At 40.6% G+C, this 20444-nt stretch overlaps 1 protein-coding gene across 5 annotated transcripts in view; it reads left to right on the forward strand.

Moving 5' to 3' along the window:
- Positions 1 to 20444, forward strand: part of SMAD1 (SMAD family member 1) — a 42845-nt gene that overhangs the window by 1356 nt on the left and 21045 nt on the right. For 4 of the 5 annotated variants that reach the window (XM_079306192.1, XM_079306193.1, XM_079306196.1 and 1 more), the window contains exon 2: positions 18866 to 19488. In XM_079306192.1, coding sequence (XP_079162318.1) covers positions 19089 to 19488 — 400 coding nt within the window. In that variant the 5' untranslated portion in view covers positions 18866 to 19088. Of the gene's footprint in view, positions 1 to 16428; positions 16549 to 18865; positions 19489 to 20444 lie in introns of those variants that run through there. The other variant, XM_079306194.1, reaches the window with a different exon arrangement.

A 20444-nucleotide genomic window follows, 5' to 3' on the forward strand; every position in this document is an offset into this window, starting at 1 on the left:
TCAAAGATATTGCACCTTAAAACTAACATGCTTCTTAGGGAAGAGCTGTCATAGCTGATAGTTTGAATCTTTTGCATGCAGAGGGGAAATCAGAAAAATTGTTTAATATGTTTTTCTTCCAATAGTTACATGTGTTTTTAAGCAGCACTCAGGAGTAAGAATAAAAACTATAGCTTACCCAACCATGGAGAACACTTTTCTTTGCAGGTGTGTGTCTGTAATTCTTCATGTGGCTGACTGTATGCACCTTGTTGTGTCAAACAATAGGAGCAAACCATGTCAGGGAACCTAAGTTTGGCTTATTTTTTTCTTTTACTTGTGAGTAATGACTTGGTTGAATTATGGGACTTGAGTTTTTTAGTTGCAGCTGATTAATGCTTAATTTCCCCCTTGAACCAGAGAGCAGTGCTATGAAGCTTTTTCAAGATTCTCATTGGATTTTAGTGCAGGTTTACTTCTCTGTTGTGACTGGAAGAAGATCAGTATGAAAATGAGGGAGATCTGTCCCTTTTTGGAATTCTTGCTGTGGTCTTAGGGATGAAGTCTTGCAATTTACTTCAGACTGTAAGTAGGCACTTGAGAGAAATTTCCCTTGATTTGGGTGATTGGGAAGCCAGAAGGTTTCCACAGTGATGAGAAATGATCAGTTCAAGGCATGATCAGGTTACCCTAAGGGTAGGGATTTGTCCTTGCATTTGTTTTGACCCCATTACCATTGGATATGTAATCAAATACATTTTTTTTCCTAGTCTGTTCTGTTCAACTTGCTTTTTTGTGTACCCTTGAAGATGTGATGATCTGATACATTTGAGTGAAGTGACTGAGTAAACAAATGGAGATCTTTCTGTTTTGGTATAAATATTAACTATCAAATCAAATATTTGAAACTGATGAGTTTGGTGTTTGCTTTTCCTCTGTAGTTGGAGAACAAGTAAAGAGTTGAACGTGAAGAAAAACAATACAAAGGTTAATAAAAGTGCTACTTGTGTTCTTGAGTACTGGGAAATTATTTAGATTAAACTATTAATTTCTTTGCTTTCTGTAAAGATTTAAATTTTAAAAATGAAGGGGTTATGACTGTTTTGTTGTTTTTTGTTTTTTGTTTTTTTTTAATTAAAGCATGGATGCACTGGACATTACATATTGCCAGTGTTCTGCTCTGTGCAGCCCAAGCTGTGTATGTAAAATATCATTTGAGTAGTCTTACAGGCCTAATGGAGGCATCATCTCAGCTTTATAAATAATGTAAGTTGTGTATAATGTGGAGTCCCCGGAGACTGCAGAGAAAGCATCATTACCAGCCTTTTCAACCTGCTGGAGATCTTAAATTGATTTACAGCACTGAACTGGTGCAAAATGATACATCAGGATGACACAGGGTCAACCTGTAAAAGTCTATGATGTGAGCCTGTTAGTTCAGTCATCATAATTAAACCATATTATGAGGGCAGCGAAGCAAGTGTGTGTGACATGTCCCATTGTGCTTCAGATACGGCTGGTTTAAGAATCAAATAAAGAGAGCACCCTGTGTATTATTTAAGTTATGCAACGAGCAGTTGAAATTAAAGTTTGTGGCCTTGTGAAGAAGAGTAAAAGCTGAACCAATTTAGGTTGACTCTCAGCCTCTTCCTTGCAGTCATTAGGAGCTGAAATAGATGAAGGCATGTGCAGCTTTGGGATGTGTGTGTGGGGAAGTGGTTGTGAGTGAATCTGAAATTTATACATCAGGGATCAGCTAGGCTTTACCTGCAGACTGTGCTGTCAGATATCAAGGGAGCAAACAGGCAACAAGGCAATTGTTTGGCTTTTTCCCACCTAGTATTTCTATCCTACTGAAGTTTGTAACTGCCTGTTGAAACATTCCTGCAGATCTTCAACTATATGGCCAAACTTCTTCTAGAAGAGAGACTGTAATTTTGAATATGAGTTGGCATAGGTCACTTTTCTTAGTGAAGACAACTGTGGCTTCAGATTTGTGTTTTCCTCTAACAGCCCTAGAAAATAGCATGCCATGGGTAGTAAAATGTTTGCTAAATACTCAGCATCTTAGGTCTTGCTGTTTCTGCTGGTAAAGTCACTATGATGTGTTTTGGGAAAAGTCCTGCGAAAATGACTTTTTTTTCTTCTTTCTCCTTGGGGATTTGAGAGTTTTGCATTTTTGTTAGTGTTTAAACCAACTCCTCATACCTGAATTGGTGTGAATTTTTAATCTCCTGAGGTTCTCCCAGCCCAGAAAGAAACATGCCTTATTTGTAATCATAAGTATAAGTAAAAAAAATAATTTTGAGGCATGCAAGTGAAGCAGACAAAATAAATGGTCACTAGTGGTAAGAGATTTATTAGTCTCCAGGTTCAGTTGCACCTCAACAGCATGTGCTTTAGCTGAGGTGCTTTTTGAGTGGCAGATAAAGGAATTAAAGCTCACTTTGGAGTGCAGTGGCTTTTAAAATGTGGGTATGAAGCTGTGTCAGTGCAGATGAAGAAACTACCGTACTGGAGAGAGAGCCATAAAATCTGTGAAAATGAAAGTCAGATTGCACAAATTGCTTTATGGTCAGTGAAGTGATCCTACCAATGTGTGGGGGTTTTGTTTTTTGTTGGTTTTATTTCTGTTCTGTTTTTTATTTTTTAAATTTCTGGTTTAGGTTTTCATGACAAACTCACTCAGTTTTGCTTTCAGAGTTGGGAAAGGTCTGTTCTGCTCATAAAAGCTTCACTGTTTTTCCCTGTAGTAACAGCAAACTAATGTTCTTCCATTGGCCTTTCTTCTGTGTATAACAAAAAACTGAATGCATACCTGTCTTAATAATTAAGAGTTCCTAGAAGTTTTCCTTTGAAATATACTGAGTGGAAAAGCCAAGTTTAAAAATATAAACCCCAACTTGGCAAGCAAGGTTTAAAATGCTGGTGACTTACAGGCTCATCTGTGTAGGCATCTTGCAATTCTCTAGCTATTTTGTTCAAACTGTGGAACAGCAGAGAGAATTTTTGTATTAGAATGGAGGGTTTTGCTTGGGATGGGAAAGAAGTTATTTTAAATTGATACTTCTGAAGTTTTAGTGTTGTATCCCTGCAGTCTAGGGTATTTCCATTAGAATGTCACTACTCTTCAAGATTTGAAATAACCAGAGAAAATATTTGATTGGGCCTTTTGTGGAGGGCTTTACAGAGGGGGGATTCAAGGGTGAGGACACCCTTGGATAATGGCTGCCACAAAGATCCCTATCCTCCTCCTCAGACAAATGGTAATTTGCATTACAGAAGCTTTTCGGGTTGCTGTGTATTTGAGTGGGGGATGCCTGTGCTTTTTAACGGGAGAAGGCAAACATTTCATCAAATGGGCTGATTTCAAGGAATGAAAACTTTTCTAGAATGAACCCAGATCATGCAGGATTCTCTCTGCATCCATTTGTCACCTGCATGTGTTGGCACTGGAAGTTCCTCCCAGTTTAATAGGAACAAAGGTTGAGCACAGTGCTCCTAATTGGACTGTGTGAGGTCAAGTGTTCCATGCATGAAAGGCTGAGCTCTGTTGAGCTGTGGACATGGATCCATTTGTATTATTTTTTCAGTTTGGGAAAAGAGGAAGGATGTGTCAGGAACTGTGGCAGTGGGATTGCTCTGGAGGAAAGGTTGTGGGGCCATAGTGCCACACAGCAGCTGGGTTGAGCCATCATTGGATTCCAAAGGGTTTTCTGCAACCACGGGTTGCTTTGCTCAGTTGTGCTCTTCTGGTGATTACTGGATTGGAGACTGTGTGGAATATGAGTTTAGATCAGGGGCTGAATCATTTTTCTTCCTGTCTCTAGACTTGCCAGTGTAGGGAAGCTAACCAGTACAGCTATTCTGGACACTTGCACAGTTTGGTTATTCTAACATAACTCTGCAATTGTTCTGGACTATGTCACTTCTATTCCAATATGTGTTATCCACTTGGGAGAGTGGATATTAGAACAGATGTCACCAGTCTCTTCCATTTGGTTCTTCCCCCACCCTTTCTCCAGCATGCACAGGCGAAGTCTAGAGTACAAGAAGGAAAACAAATTATTTTTAAACATGCCTTTATATAAGTCATTATATTTAGGCACTGTTCAAAGTAGTATCATCCAAACCCAACTATTATGTTGAGTTGGCATGTAAACAAATCATTAATGTGGTTCACCAGTGATTTCTGAAGCATTATTTCATATTTCTGTACTCATAAAGGGAACACTCTTCCCAACATGGCAGCAGATGAGACTGTCTAAGCCAGCGTAGACAGTCTGAATTATAGCACTTAATGGTGTTCAGAAGTATATCACTTGCATATTTTTGTCATTAAAACTATTAAAATGCCAATCCACATCAAAGTGATCTTTGGACTATCAATCCAATATTGGGTAACTTGAAAATAAGATACCCATTAAAATTTTTTGCAGTGCTGAAGTGATTATAGACAGAATCATGAGAGTTTTTGCTGTCTCCTCATGTCTGTCCTCAGCATGGGTGTAAGAATCACATCTGCCCTCCAGTTTTCATGGACGGACCTTGCTTCCTTCAGTACTTGGAACTTGTTTGAGGAGAAGCTGAAAATCTGTCCTTTAATCCATGAGTAGAACTTGGATTTCAGGGTCTGCAGCATTACCGTGTTTCTTCTACAGAGGTGGCAAGACTTATGTACATGTTTAAGGACATACTTAGGTAGATGAAAGAAAAGAAAATACACATTTGACACTTCTGTAGCAGGCTGAGAAGTTTTCCATGAGTTCAGAAAGCCTTGTATGTTCAGATTGATTGATGCATGCAGTGACCATAGTTGATAGTACTTTTACTTGGTTTTCTTTCTCACTTTACTCAACACTGTAAACTGGTATCTCATTCTTCTGTGTTTACATGAAAGATTAAATTACTGAGATATTTTTCTCATAAATAATTTCAGACTTCCGATTTCAAGCATTTTAGGGCATTAGAAATAGTTTCAGCATTGTCTGGTGTAGCATGTTGAAACCAGGGCAACATCTTAAAGATGTTTTATTCTTACAATGGTGTGTATATAGGATCCCTCAAATGGATAGGTATGCTATATGCGTGTATGTACATATGAATACCTAAAATAATAGTCACTGATGTTGAAAGTTAAATTGTTTGGATCAGATAAAGGTAGGCTACACCTATATATAGTTGAGAAGGGCCTGCAAATTTATCAAGGTCTGTGTATGTAATAACTATTTATATATAAATACTTAAATGCCGTTTAAATGCTTGAAAGCTTAAAATCACCTTTGGTTAAAGATGAAGTAAATAACTGGAGAATCATGTTGCAACAAATTGTGGCTTCCCCTTAAATGTGTTCCTAAGGGTGATAGGAGGAGGAAACATCTGCTGTTTGGTCAGATGCTGTTAATGAGCTGCATATTTGACTTCATACTGCCAGTGTATTTCACCTTTGTATCTGCCAGGTTTCATTTGAATATTGACGTGGGAGGAATTAATCAAGCACCCTTGTTGTCTCACTAGTAAGGACTTTGATTCAGCTGATATGTTCAAGGAAACATGTAGCTTGCAACTGGACATATTTTCGGTGGCAGGGGAGAGGGGGGTCCCAATATTTTGTCAGGATAAACATGGTAATGTGTGTAAGAGAGAGGGTGGAAAATGTTGAGGAACTGACATCTCCTGCTCTTTCAGTTGATGGTTTAATTCTCTGGAGTGCCCCTGTAATTTATCTGGAATTATATGCTGATGAATAGCATTAAATGTATTGGGTTGGTTTTTTTTTTTCCCTCTGTTGTTTTTCAACTCCTTGTCCTTTTCTTTCTAGCCCTCCCAAGATGTTGTAAAACAAACTCTGCTAGTGTTTCTGTAGGACAAAATAGTTGGCAGAACACCCTTGCTCACTGTTGGCCAGTTGTCTTTTTTCCAAGCTGTCTTACATGAAGCAAGAAATTTACTTTCAAGTTAGGCCACACACTAGCACCTGCTTAGGGGTGTAGATTCTGTTCCCAGGTCCTGAGAAGTTACTAAAACTCATCAATAAAACACAGTTCTGTTTGATGAAGGATTTTTCTTTTGATATCTAAATGCTCTGGTAGGAAATTTGATGTATTTTTACCACTGTTACAGTTTCTGGGCTAAAGTATACTTTGGGGAAAGTGAGTTTGGATTTATTTTAATCCAGGAAGGCCTTTAGTCAGGTTAGTAAAAGTACAACCTACAAGATGTTTTTTTTTCCTGTTGACTTTATTCCATGTGTAATAAAATAATCCATCCTGCCTTTGCAGATAGGCTGTGAGACAAACAGGATGTGAAAATGACAGGGTTTAGTCATGGTTTCTTAAGGTATCTGGTGCTATAGTGGTGAGTATGGCATGGGAACCTCTATAGATCAGAATCTTCCAGTAGCTCACAACCATTGAAAAATGGGGTGGAAAAGTGGCTTCTTACCTGGGCTGTATGTGAAGCAAGGTGACTGTGATGAGGACTTGGTTTTAATGGAACAGGACCATACATGATGCCAAACTTCAAAGGTACAAGCATGGAGGGGAGGAGAGTGAGGCAAGTCAGAAGGCTTCTGGATTCTCTGAAGTGGTCAAAGTCAGGGAGAAAGCAGCTTTCTTGTGCCTCTGCCTATGCACAACAAACAGAGCTCAGTCCCCACCTCAGTGTAGCAGCACTTAAAGCAATGTTGTAGTTGTGCCAAGGCAGGCAGAGTTCTATCCAGTTTTCTTGAACCTATTGCTTTTCAGATGTGTGACCAAATTAACTGGCAGGTGGTTGTTTTGAGAACTTCACAGAATCACGGTATGGCTGAGACTGGAAGGGACCTCTAGAGGTAATCTGGTGCAGCCTCCTGCTCAATCATGGCCATATAGGTTGCCCAGGACTGTATTTGGACAACTTCTGTTTTTGCAGTTGTGTGACAACTGCTCTACTGTTTTGTCCCAGCAGTGAATAAAGTAGATTTAGCATTTATTTGAACCTCAAAGACCTGCCAACATGTACATGATGGCTTCAGGGATTGCTACATGCCTAACACTGTTACAATGCTTAATTTCAAATGTGTGGTAGTATTTCAGGAATCCCAAACACATCTGAAGCATGTGCTTACCTGTACAGGGAGGGAAGTGAGAGATGGGAGGGACAGAGACCCAACCTGAGTGGCTTTACTGAGGTCTTACCACGAGTCTCCAACATTCAAGACCAGAATTTCATCTTCCTTTACACAGTCTTCTTCTCCTTTTTATCACTAAGAAGATAGATAGATAGAGAGAGAGAGAGAGAGATAATGTCATCATTTTAGTTCTGCTAATTACCTGGTGAATACAGTGATAAACTATACTGATCTGAAGAGTGTGAATTTTGACCTTGCTGAATGTCTTGAAAAAGCTGATTTAAATATAGGTTGCCATCTTGACTATTGCAGTTTTCTGTTCTGCATTTTTGCTCACTGCTGGCTTTACAGTCTGGCATATTTATTAACAGGCTCTTTATTATCCATGCTAGCTAGTGTCAGTGTTAAGTGGGTTCTCTTGGTAGTAGCCAAAAGAAAAGTCTTTGTCTTTATTAGCTTAAAAACTTAGGATAATGCAATTATAGTTTCTGTAATATGTTGTATTATATTTCACGTGGAGAATATTTTATAAATGCTGTCAGCTTAAGACTCTGCAGTGTGTGGTATTTTTGGATAGATGGATATGAAATCTCTCTTTTTTCCCCCCAAGTTTGCTGTCTAGTTACTAGAGCAGGAGGTAGTGGCAGTAGAGGGGGGTTGAATTGCTTGCTGGAGTGTTTGATTATTCATAACCTGCCAAGACAGGGCTCCTTGCTCTGGGAGTGAGAGTAAGTTCTGCAGATCAGCTGAAGTATTGTGTCTGAGTGTGAACTAATCTTTGACCTGCATATCACTTAAAATTTAAGGATGGCAGTTCCCTGAGATGGAAATAACTCTTAAGAGTTGGCTTTCTCTCAGTCCCAGAGATTTGGGATTTCTTTGTGTAGGCTGGCTGGGTGACTTCAGTGCTCTGAGCTGAGCCTGCAGAACGTGTTTTTTGGTTTATGTTGGTTCTGCCAGGTTAGGAAGGTGAACTGACTGACACATAGAGGGAAAGTTATGTTGCAGTACCAAGGCTGGCACAAGGAAGTAAAGGGAAACCTTTTCTCTCTGGGTGGGAGCGAGCCCTTGGGGCTGCTCACTGGCTTGTGGACCTGTGACCTTGCTGGCCCAAGGCAGCTGCTGGAGATAGCCAGTCACAGGCCAGGGCTGTAGCACTCCCAGATGAAGGCTTCCTTAAAGTGCTTGCCAAGGAAAGGTCTAATTTACAGGGTTTTTTTCCCAGATACTTATGTTGGTGATTAGCAGGGAGAGACTGGACTGCCAACAGTTACGTCAGCCACAAAGCCCCAGTGTAGCTCTATTGGCAGTGAAACGACAGTGATTAATGGTGCAGTATCTTTTATGGGGGGTGAGGGAGGACGGGTGCAGAGCAACACTTAAACGAGCTTTCCTGGTCAAGTGTTGTTTTGCTGGTATGAAATGCAAGCTTGTCTTAGAGCTGTTTTTCTAGTTCAGTGCAACTGCATGAGCAGAACACATCTAGTGCATGTCCTGTGTGAGACAGGACAAGTGTTTTTCCTCAGGAGGAAAAGAATGTCCAAGTTTAACTTTTTGATTGTAAAAACTTTATTTTCCTCTTTAAAGGATGAAATAACTTTAAACAACTGGCAAACTGAGTACAGTTAGTGGCATTATCAAGAAATTAGAGAAAAAGCAAATATTAAATCCACTAAAAACCCTTCTGTAAAAGCAGATTGGTGTTACCAGAAATCACTGCCAGTGATGACAGTTAGGACACCTGAAGCTGACCTGTGCTGTGAGCCAGTGCACTGTTTGTAGCTTTCCTGCATTCTGCACCACTGCATAAATCACTTTCAGATTTTTGGCTTTCCATCCACTTTTCTCAAAAGAAATTCAGAAAGCATTTGTTTTGGTGCTATACAGTAAATGTGTTTAAAAACCCTTACTCATTTTTGTTGCATGTTTGTAATATATTTCTTAAATGTAAGGAATCAGACTATCTACAGATTCAGAATACAAGCTGTAGGTATTTCCCTAGTAGTGGGAGCTACTACTTTTCCTAGTGCTGGAACGAGGTACTCACTGAATTCCTTTGTAGCCTTCTGCTGTGCTGAGAAGCTCTCCAGAACATGGGAATAGGACTGTAACATCTTAATTTTTATCTCTGGCTTGGCTGGAGGCTTTTTGCAGAAAGCATCAGCATGACTGGAATAAATACTCCAGGGCTATTTACTGCAGTTGACTGGATAACTGTTCCCTTTGCCCTTCTGCCCACCAGTTTATCAGGAATGAGTCTTGCTCATGGTCTGCTGTGGTTTGTGAATGGGGAGCGGTTTAGAACTGGTAGTGCTGGTGGCAGGCTTCTTTGGCTCAAGTCTGATATTCCTGATTTTTTCCATCACACCTTTGTCTACCTTCTTGCTTTCACTGATTTGGGACATGAAGACTCTCAATCTTCCAGGCTAGCCAGCAGTCAGGTTGTTTGAGCCTAAAGGCTCCTTATCTCAAGAGCTGGGGAGTGCTGGTTTCAGTCCCAGAATTAAAGACATGTATGTAATAGCTAAAAGGCAAGGAGTCAGAAATCTTTGTGTGTTCTTTCTGTGCACTTGCTTGTAGCCTAGAAGTAAGTAGTCTTGGCAAGCAACTTGGGAACTTGGAGTTCTTCTGTCCATCCTCGGTTCCAGACCAGCTGTGACTGTTTTTTCAGTAGCAGGCAGCAGTGGAAAATTTGGAAGCATAATGGCTGTTTTAAGCTAGCCTGCTGCTGACCTTGCAGAGCATGGGCTGTTCGGAAAATGCTGTGTTTTGGTGTCTTGGCTGCAAGAGATTTGCAACTTTGCAAAACCTGACTTTGGAAACTTCAAACTGGTCTCAAAAAATTATAGTGGAGTGATTAATAGGTTGTCTTATTGCCATATGCAGTCATACAGGCTCTGTTAAGAAGAAAAGCTTGCAGATAAGGGAAGGGTACTGAGTAATTCTTTATGTGGCTTGGTTCCTCTTCCAAAAGTCATGAAAAGCTTACAGATAACCAGGGAATCAGACAGACAGATTACAGCCCTTTTCTCCTGTTGTAAAACCTCTGTATTCCCAGTAAGCAATGTAGGAGGATATCTCCCACTTCCTTTCAAGCTATGCTGTTCCCAACTGCTGTATTAACTATCAGTTCCTATCTGTGGGTTGAAGCCTTTGTACAGAGCGCTCCAAAGCCTTGATCTCAGGAATATGAGAAAAGAGTTTGACATGAGATTCTGCAGATGTTCTGGCACAGGGCTGTGACAGCTGCTTTTGCCTCATCCCACAGTTTTTTGGATCTTTCTGACTCCTTGTGTATGTCTGCACCCTTGTTTTGCCCTTTTGGAAGGGGAAAGGTGTGTCTGTGACTTCTGGGTCTGTTTTTAGTGTAGGCACACTCAGAGTTGTACCTCAGCTGCTGGTAAAGGCTGCACTCAACCCTTTGTATGTGTTTGTTGGTGTATTTTAAACTTTAACCCAGAGTGTCCTTGGCTTGGTCTCAGGAGGATCCCTGATTTGCACTTGCCTGTAAATAGTAAACTTTAAAGAGTTTAATTGTCTTGTGTGGAAGCTGAAGGAGTGTCTATAAAACACTGTGATCTTCCATTTATAAAGGGTCTGTGACTTAGGATGGCTTGATAAATACCAAGGAACTGCCAGGGAGTATCTGCCATGATGGGGTTGTGCAGCTTCTCACTGTCCTGAGGACCTGGAGCACACTGGGCTTTGTCTCATCTGAAGTCCAGTCCCGGTTTTCAGAAGACCACTCATGGCATGCTGTAATTAAATAATGTTTCATTGGACAGTGGAAGTCTGGCAAATATTGGTGTTTGTGTCTGAGTTGTATAAACATGGCTTGCAAAGCTGTGTCATCTTTAAACACTTTCTCTGTCCAGAATGGTAGTTGTGAATTGCAGGGCACTTGATGAAATTCAGCAAGGACATTTTAAAGATGTGAAGAAGGTAGAGTGTTTTAAAAGTTGTTTAAAGGCAAAAAAAATAGCTCTCTGTGTTTTAGAGATAAGGCAAAAACCAGGAAAGCTGGAAGAATCCTTTTAAATGAGGACAGCTGGAGGAATCCTTTTAAAAAAGTAAAGCATGCATCTCATGAAATGCACTGAAATGTCTTTAGCATTGGCAAACTCACTATTCTTATTTCAGGTGTGTAAATGGTGGGTGGAGGACTAATTTGTGGAAAGATTTATTTAATTTAACAGCATTACTTTTTTGGTTTGATTTTCACCATTTTTTTCTGCTTTGCTGAGGCTTGACCCAATAACTCTTTAATTAGTGAATAAGTAATTTTTCTTCTCAGTTTTTGTCATCTTTTGATTTGGTGAATGATTCTGCTTTAAAGCTGGGGATCTTGAGCTGTAATTTAACATCTTTACTTAATCTCTGATAAATGAGGTCTGGGTCACAGTCTTTAGAAGTGGTTTAATGCAGCTGATGTAACTGTATTGGTGCATGCTCATGGTGAAATGAATCATTTGTAGGAGCAGTGACTTGCCTCAGCTGAGCATAACTGGAGTGCATTTGGTGGGGTTCCCCTCCTTAAAATACATGCTGTTGGAGCACTGCTCTGGCTGGGGCTGACAAACCCCTTTTTAAATTCATGCAGTCTGTGCTAGGCTGTGCTGTTCTCTGAAGACAAAACACATCTTGCATTTTATGAGCTTCACTCAAAAATTTTGATGCCTGAGTGGTGATGGGCATTTTTCTTTCTTTTCTGTTTTAAAGGCTTTCCTTTATGCTGCAGATGTATGTTTTAACTGCCTAAAAAAAACCCCTGAAAGTGACATGTCAGTAAATTTTCCCCATCTCACCTGTGAAGGAAGTTCCTCCCGCCCAGTGCTGATGAATTGGAGGGAAATGCTTTTTTCAGCTGATAAAAAGAAATAAAATTCCGTGCCCTTCCCAAAGGAGGAATTCAACAATTGGACAAGTGATGTGGGACCATGTGTTGGTTTGTAAAAGGATATAGTTTGTAAAGATGTTTCCTTTGATGCCTGTGATGAATATGGATGTGTTTCCCTTGGAGAGGGTTTTGATTAAATTATGCAATTAGAGCTGACCAGACAGATCTAAATATAGGAAGAGGTTTCAGTTATCCTGCCTTTGTGTGGATTAACACACCCACACAGATGTGTGTTTGTTATTGTTGTAAACAACACCTGTTTTCTAAAGACAGTTCAAAAAGTCAGGAAAGGGAATAGTCTTTGTGGAAAAAGGGAGTTATACAGGAATTTTATGATGAAAGAGGAAAAAAAAAATCTGTTTAGCCCATATTTTTCAGCTTGTGGATAGGACTTCTGACTTATTTTGATAGCTGGGCTAGTTCTGTCAACTTTGTGGATGTTCACAAAGCCATGGCCAGTGCTCCAGACTGGTCTTAGAGGTTCTACTACATTTTTCAGGACTTGGTCTGTTTTATCTAACAATGCTGGCTGAGATCCTTGGCTGCTCCTGTACTGCTGTGTGTTCTTAGTGTCCTGGTGGGACAATGTATGAAGTTTAAGTACACCACAGCACAGATGAAATGAATAAACCTGCCCCAAAGATGCACAATGAAATACCCACTGTGATACCTGGTAATTCAAAATGTCTCTTGAAAACTGTGTCTTTGGCTATGCTTTTCTTTTGAATGTCTTGTCATAGTTTGAGGATTTCTTTAAGAGGCCTTTAGCTTGGAGAGAGTGAAGAATGAAGAGTCTCTTCCTACATAGCATTTAAAAAAAACCACCTTACGTACACTATTCCGGCAAGTTTCGTGATTCACAGCCTTGTATTCATCTTACAGGTTATTTTAGTGAAGTTCATATTTTGCAATCCCATCTGTGCCAGAGTTTTGACTGAATCATCAAGTTACAGTTCCTTCCTGACCTTGGTTAAAGTACGAGGCTGCGGTTTTAGAGATAATCTTTGAAAGCACATCCGATTCAGTCCGACTGCTCGCCGACACCAGAAGGGATTTCTGCACACCTGCGTGGATGTTTTGATCTACCCTACTTGTACTAGCCCTGCTGTGCAGCAGGCTCACCCAGCTTCCTGACCAGCTATCTTGGCAAACTTGGTTTTAGCTTTCTCCTGTAGTCTTGGCAATATAAAATATATATAAAATAGGCACTGCGAGGAGACCGGCAGGTGGCAAAGGAAGAGATGGCGTTGTGTGATTTTGTGGTATCTGAATGCAAGAATGAGTAAAACTCAGCAGGGTATTTTTCATCTCTGGTGAAAAAGGCACGATTTGAGGATCTGGTGATCACTTAAGAGCTGTATAGTATTAGTGTTTTTTGTAAACATGGTGGAGATAAGACTCAATGAAAGATGTGGTGTTTAAATTTGTTTTCATGAGTATGGTTTTCAGTAGGTCAAAACAGTTGCAAAGGTATTGGGAAGAAGTGTTCTTAACCAGGACAGGAGCAGATCTAATTGTTAATGTATGTCTGTTAAAACTGGGAAAGAACCTTTGCCAGTGATCTTTTCTCACAATGATATACTTGTTTAGAAAGACTTCTGTGCCATTTTAGTTGTATTGTAACACAGGATTCGGTTTCTGATGTGTATGGAAAGCGAGTATTTTTTCTGGAGATATAACAGTGAAGTTACCATAAATCTGTCAAATCTGGTGCCCTCAAACCCAGAAAACCTGTAAGAATTAGCTATTGTTTTACTCTTGCAGTCATGATAGTTGAGATTCAAGGGCAAGGAGCAGTGCCTTGTCTGCCAGAAGCCAACTGGGAAGGTGGGCGGGAGAAAGGCTGTGGTTCACTGTAGAAACTGGCTGAACACTGTGTTCTTGGTTTGAGCTGTGGGGAGCACTGGGAAGGAGCTGGCACATCCTAATAGTGGAAGGTTATCCCTTCATGCACTGGACTAACAGAGGAATGGGCTTTTTGGGTTTTTGTTGCCCACCTGCCCTCCACTGGTAGACCCTACATTGCCCCTGTGGTTTAATTTTGCTCTCCCCCCACCTGCTGAACTAAAGGGTGCCTGTGGGTATCTCATAGGATTTTCCCTGTGGGCTGCACAGAGAATACATGGGAGATTTCTTTGGAAGGGCAGTCCCCCAGCCAAATGTCATGAGGGATGGTCCTAGAGGAGTTTTGACACACTGGGTATTTTGGTCTGTAACAGAGGTTACTCCACAGAACAGACTGGTGATACCCATCCTCCTGGCCCTTGCTGGGTCTAAGTAAGGAAGGGAGTCTAATACAGTGTCAGGAAAAGCCCTGCCTACTCTGTTAGGTATGATGAGCTATTTTCAACACCAGTGTGTTCCTCTTTCCTTGAATGATATGTTGTGTATTAGAACACAGGATCGCATATTTCAGTGTTTTTCTGAATTCTTCCTACCATGCCATGAGATCATAAAAGAGTGAATTTCTTTTCTTCTTGTCGTATTCCAAACCTACAAGGGAAGCCAAGTCAGGTTCTGTACAGGCTCTCTAATGAGTTCTACAGCACTCTGATGTGAAATGTGCTTTCTTTTTGCATGTGTGTTGTTACTGAGGTTTATACCAAGTTTAGTGTATTTTTGCAAGCTGAACAAGATCTGTTCTTCTGCCATAGGAAGGTGCAAAGAAAGAATTTCTTGACTAAAAGGAGGGCAATTCAGCAGAAGGCTCTGGACTTTCTGTTTCACAAATCACATTATTTGAAGAAAGAAATCGAAACATTTTGCTCCCAGAACAGGGAATTAAGTTAGTGCACAATATGTTGTTACACATTCTGCCATTGCAGCTGCTTAGACTTCATGCCTTTTAGTAATACATGAAAACTGTACATGGAGATCATTCCTGCAGAATAGACAGCTCCTCAGCTTCTATGCCAAAATCTGTTTGGGGTTTTGTTTTTTTTTTTAAGGTCTAAATATTGTACTGATTACATGAGTTGCTGAAAATACGTGTCTCTCAAAGCTGGTAAATGACTAAATATTTTAAAAGAAGCAAATTAAAATCTCTCTGCTTGTTATTTCTTTATAGTGTTACTAAGTAATGGATGCTGGGAAGAGGTATGTTGACTAAGATGATAAATTGAATTTTTAAAATGTAGTCATAGACTAGACAGTTTTCTCTATTAACAATTATCCTCACTGTGGTTCCTGCCCATTTTTATGTCTAACTGTGCTAAGCATATATTAAAAATATTTAATAGGATCCTTTTTGCCTGCATCACTGAGCCTGTAATACAAATAATGAAATTAGTAGAAGAGTTATAGTCACTTCTTGTTTGCCTGAAACTTGGGCTAGAAGTTGTTTTGTTCCCCCATCCACCCCTCTGGGAGAGGATCATCTAATTGTCCAAACCCTTTCTCCACCCATCAAAAACAGCCATTTATGCAAAGTGGGACAGTTTCCTATGGGATCTCCTGTGGGAATTTGAAAGCAGTCTCATTGAATATTTTACTGTCTGCTTCATGTTGCTGACATAGTAACTGTCTTTTGTTTGAGGGCTAGAAAAATAGGACTTCACTCTTAGGCATTTTGCCTAAATATGTTTGTTTAAATACAAGGCAGGCTAAACAGATATATATGTGAAAATACAACGCTCACCTCTTTTTTATAGGCTGCATACAGGTTTATGTGCTAATCCAAAGATTACAAAAAAGACAACAGCAGTGAAAGAAGACAAATAAAACAAAAGGAGTTTGTTGATTCCAGCACATCCATCAGCAGACAGAATGCATAATAAAAAGTGCATGGGTTTGGATGTAGAGAGTGTCTGATAAGTGGGTAACAATTCAATTTCCTTTAAACTGTTGCCAAACTGCCTTTTGGAGAGTGTCTTGTTGTTTGCCTAGGTTTGTGTTTCGTCCCTACCTTGTGAATAAATAGACCCTTCAAGGCCTGGTGGTCACTTAACTGTTGGAAATACTAACTCCCACTTTCCCAGAAGGGCACGTGGATTTGGGGAAGAAAGGCACAGACTGTGTCATCTGCTGACTCTTGGTTTAATCTTTATTTTGCACTTCCAGCTGATAAGACCACTTTGTGCAGAAGTAATACAGGAAATGATGCAGTGCAGAAACCAAGAGTGGCAGAAAGGGAAATGGAATGTACTGGCAAGGGCTCAACCCTGCAGACCAGCTCTCTGCTTCTTGGAAACGAAAATCTCCACATACATTGTGGTTGGAGTTTTATTTGTTTGGTTTTGTTGTTGTTTTTTTTTCTTTGTCTGTTTGGTTTTTGGGGTTTTTTTTAGCTTAATATTGGTTTTGGAGCTTAGAGAAACTAGTGTACAACAGCCTGTGAGTTTTGTCCCCCTTCCCTTATCTTGCTGCTTGTTCAGGGCTTGGGGTGTGCTTAGGCTTTGTTCTGGAGGCAGGACTTCAGCAGGAATCCCTGGCTGGAGGCTGGTGCCCAGCTGGGTCCTGCTGAGCTGCATTACTTCCAAGCTCACCTCCAAGTGCTGTGCCTAATGCTTTTCCTCCTGCTGCCAGCAGCTGCTGCCACAGAGATGCCACCATAGCTTTGATGGTGAGGGTGAAACTTGTTTTGGAGTGCATGATTGTGGGAGTGGGATGTGTGTGTGCTACAAGATTTGATACAAAAAACTTGAGAGAATCTTTGGTCTGACTGCTTGGGGCTGCATCTGAGCATCGTCTTAGTCTGTGCAAAGCTCATGTACTAGCTCATCTTAGGGCAGTATTTTCAGACACTGTATAAACACACATTCTTAACAGACAGGACTTTTCCTTTTTCACAGCAAGTAGCTTGGTGAAAAATGGGTCTGGCCTAGATAGAACCATATCTGCAAACATTATCAATGTTGAATGAAGCTTGGGTCGAAATGTAGACTTTGTACTTCCTCCTTTATTAGAGCTTCAACTCAAGCCTTTTAAATCTTTTTTGTTTAATTCAAATGGAAGTGAAAGAGAAAGCTTTACTTGATATACTACTGGAACTTGTAACTTTTGTGTGTGGAACTTGAATCTTTTGTTTGAAAAGTAAAGAAAAAAGATACTCAGAATATTGATTGAGATACAGATTTTATATGAATTGAGAATAACTCAGTTACAAACATACTTAAAGTACAAGCACTGGGGTTCGGGTAATTCAGTTCTTAAATTAGCACAGCATTTTAATAGAGCACTTTACAGTGCATGTAAGGATAAAGTATACCTGGAGTACAGTGAGTGACAATAATGGAGTTTCAGTTCATTTAATAGTATAGCACATGCCCACATAACAAAACAAATTCTTAAATTTGCCGCAGGCTCATGCAAATCTTCCCTTGCATTAACATTATTATTTCAAATACAGTTCGTAGGATAAAAGAAATGGGATGTACCAGTTTGAAGTGTAGGTAGATGGGGCTTGTGTCTTAGTCCATAGTCATTATTCACATAAATGTAGTTTATGCATTCAGCCTAATAAAACTGAACCTCTGCAATTAGATAACTGTTCTAGTGGCAAGTTTATTTGAATAAAGTAGATGGTTTTCAGCTTAAAGTTCTTCAAATATAGTGGTGTAATATGAAACCATTGCAGTGTATGGCAGTCAAGAGAGTGAGTGTGCCATAGCATTTGCAGTTTTAAAGTCTGCAATCTTTTCTTGATATAGCTCTGAAATCCTGTCCAATGTGGGTGTGCTGACACCTTCTATTCTCTGTGTGTATAGATTTCTGGTTGATTGGGTGTTTTTTTGTGTAGTTCTGATGGCAACAAAAACATTCATATCCTTTTCCCCTTCCCCCTTCCTCTGCAACCTGTTGGTTTCCAGTCCAGGATATGTTTCCTGTCTTGTCTGTCTATTTGAAAATCAGTGATGTGGTGCTCTTTGTCTCATTTTCCCCTCCCTGCCAGTCCTGGGTCTCTTCTGCTTTCCTTGCCAGAGCCTTTTGCCTGCTCCCAGCCTGGACAAGGACAAAACCTGCTGCTCACAGCTGAGACTGCTTCAAATGTGACATTCCTCCCCTTCTTGACCCATTGCTTCAGTCCCATTCCTTGTCTCCCAGCTTGAGGACTACTGTTCTGTCTAAAATCCTCTTATCTGGACTTCCTTGTCCTTCCCACTCCTTCATAAGTCCTTGAGTATATCAGGCAGACATTGCAGCGCAAAGGATCAGTGGATAATCAGTGGAGTTCATGATAGCTTTCCCTCACAGGCTGCTTAGGAGCTCTGTGGCTCTTGGGTGGGGTGGGCAGATGCAGTTTTCTTTTGCATGTGAGTGAGTGAGGGCTAAGATCTTTCTGGTTTCACTTTTTTTTTTTTTTTTTTTTTTCCTTTGTTAAGCTGAACTGCTTTTTGGGTTTTTTTTTTCCTTTTTTTCAGAGTGAGTTATGCTAGTCACTGCACTAGACCTAGTGCAGTGATTTTTGAACTTCATGCCTGGCAGTTTGGAGAGAGCTGGGCAGCACACTGCTGTTGAGGAATATTGCTTCCAGCTGCTCTCTAAAATAAATAATAAAAAAAGCACTAGTGATGCTGCACTTTTTCCTTGGGATGTTTTGCTGATTAATATTGCAACAGCTGACAGGCAGGTTGTAGCACCCCTCACACTTAATAGTGAAAAATTTAAATTGAGGGACTGTTTTAGCCTAGATTCAATGTGAACTACTTTTTTGATATAGGGATGTACAGGGTTCAGCAGCAGGTCCTGGTGCTTAAGTTTCCATCAGATGCACCTTGAGTCCAGTCCTGGAGGTTGTCAGCATTTGTTATTGTTTTGTTGTTGGTTGTTTTTTGATCACACCACTCTTCTGGGTTGAGGTGAGGGATATTTTTAACCACTGTATGTTAACTTGAAAGGTAAAATCCTTTTTCTTCTCTTTCTCTGGTACTCTCCTTTAGGTTGTCAACCAGAAGGATTTAGAATAATGAGAAGGTTGTGACCATCAAGGGGGATGTCAGCGCTGCCTTCCTGGGACTGGAGGATTGAAAAGGAGAAAGGACCAGAACTGTTTGATCCAGGCTGCTTTTGACTGCTGACACAATCTGCTGTACCCTGGTGGTGGTGGAAGAACAGGGCAGTCGTTCCTGCTTGCATCTGTGGTGTCACCACAGCAGGGTCACCATGAATGTCACAAGCTTATTCTCCTTCACCAGCCCAGCAGTGAAGAGGCTGTTGGGGTGGAAGCAAGGGGATGAAGAAGAGAAATGGGCAGAGAAAGCTGTTGACGCATTAGTGAAAAAGCTGAAGAAGAAAAAAGGTGCTATGGAGGAGCTGGAGAAAGCACTAAGCTGTCCTGGTCAGCCCAGCAACTGTGTGACAATTCCCCGTTCCCTGGACGGCCGGCTCCAGGTGTCGCACCGGAAAGGGCTCCCACACGTCATTTACTGCAGAGTGTGGCGCTGGCCGGACCTGCAGAGCCACCACGAACTGAAACCTCTGGAATGCTGTGAGTTCCCCTTTGGTTCTAAACAGAAGGAGGTTTGCATCAACCCCTACCACTACAAGCGGGTGGAAAGTCCTGGTAGGTTCTTCCGTGTTTGTACCTTTACACCTTATCTGAACAATGCAAAGTGTGGCAATTAATTATGTGACTCATTGGCTTAAATAAGCAAAAGTGGCTGTTTGCACATGTCAGATTCTTCCTCTGCAGTTTATCTGGATGTAGGCATTAATTAGCAGTTCTCCCTTTCACGGGGCAAATGCTTCACTTGAGTAAATGTTTTATCACTACACAGAGGTAGTCTCAGTATTTGCCTCAGGCTGCTGGGCCTGGTATCATCTGGGAATGCTGGTATCCACTATCCCTCAGTTAATTTGTTGTTTACTCAACTGTGCAGATCTGTGATTTTGCATGAAACTTGACTGGCTAACATAAAGGATTTATTTGCATTATCTGTGCTGGAAAATCATTCTGACACACAGCAATAGTAATACGGTATCAGTAGTAGTAGTATTTTCAAATTATTATTTCACTTTATCGCTTTAGTTTCTTCATTCTACAGAAAATAGTATTGTTTTTAGTATCTCTCACCATTGTTGACTTTTAAAAAGACTTTGAGTTTAGATAGCAGATTATAATCCCCTCAACTTGAACTTTGATAGCACTGTTTGATTGTATGTGAAGCCCTACTGTCAGCTGTTCTGCAAACACAGTTTGCTTACCTGTTACCCACTGCCTCACTTCTTTTCTTAAGGTGCCCCCCATTCTCTCCAGTCTTCTCTTCAAGGCTCAAACCTCTTTTGGTAACTCTGTGCTTAATTTCACTCAGTCAAGTTTATTATCAGGGAATACTTCCAGGGACTAAGATGAACTGTGCTTGGATGTGTCATCACTAGTCTCCAGCTGTTTGTGAGGGTGTACAGGACAGCTGCAGAAATGCACCACAGGCATGGGTGGACTTCCCTGCTTTAAATGTGGGAAGTCCATCAGTGATAGCCATTTCATAAACTCTGCAGCTGTCTGTACAGTGGCAAGGA

Source organism: Erithacus rubecula (assembly GCF_903797595.1).
Source record: "Erithacus rubecula genome assembly, chromosome: 5".
NCBI classification, from domain to species: domain Eukaryota; kingdom Metazoa; phylum Chordata; class Aves; order Passeriformes; family Muscicapidae; genus Erithacus; species Erithacus rubecula.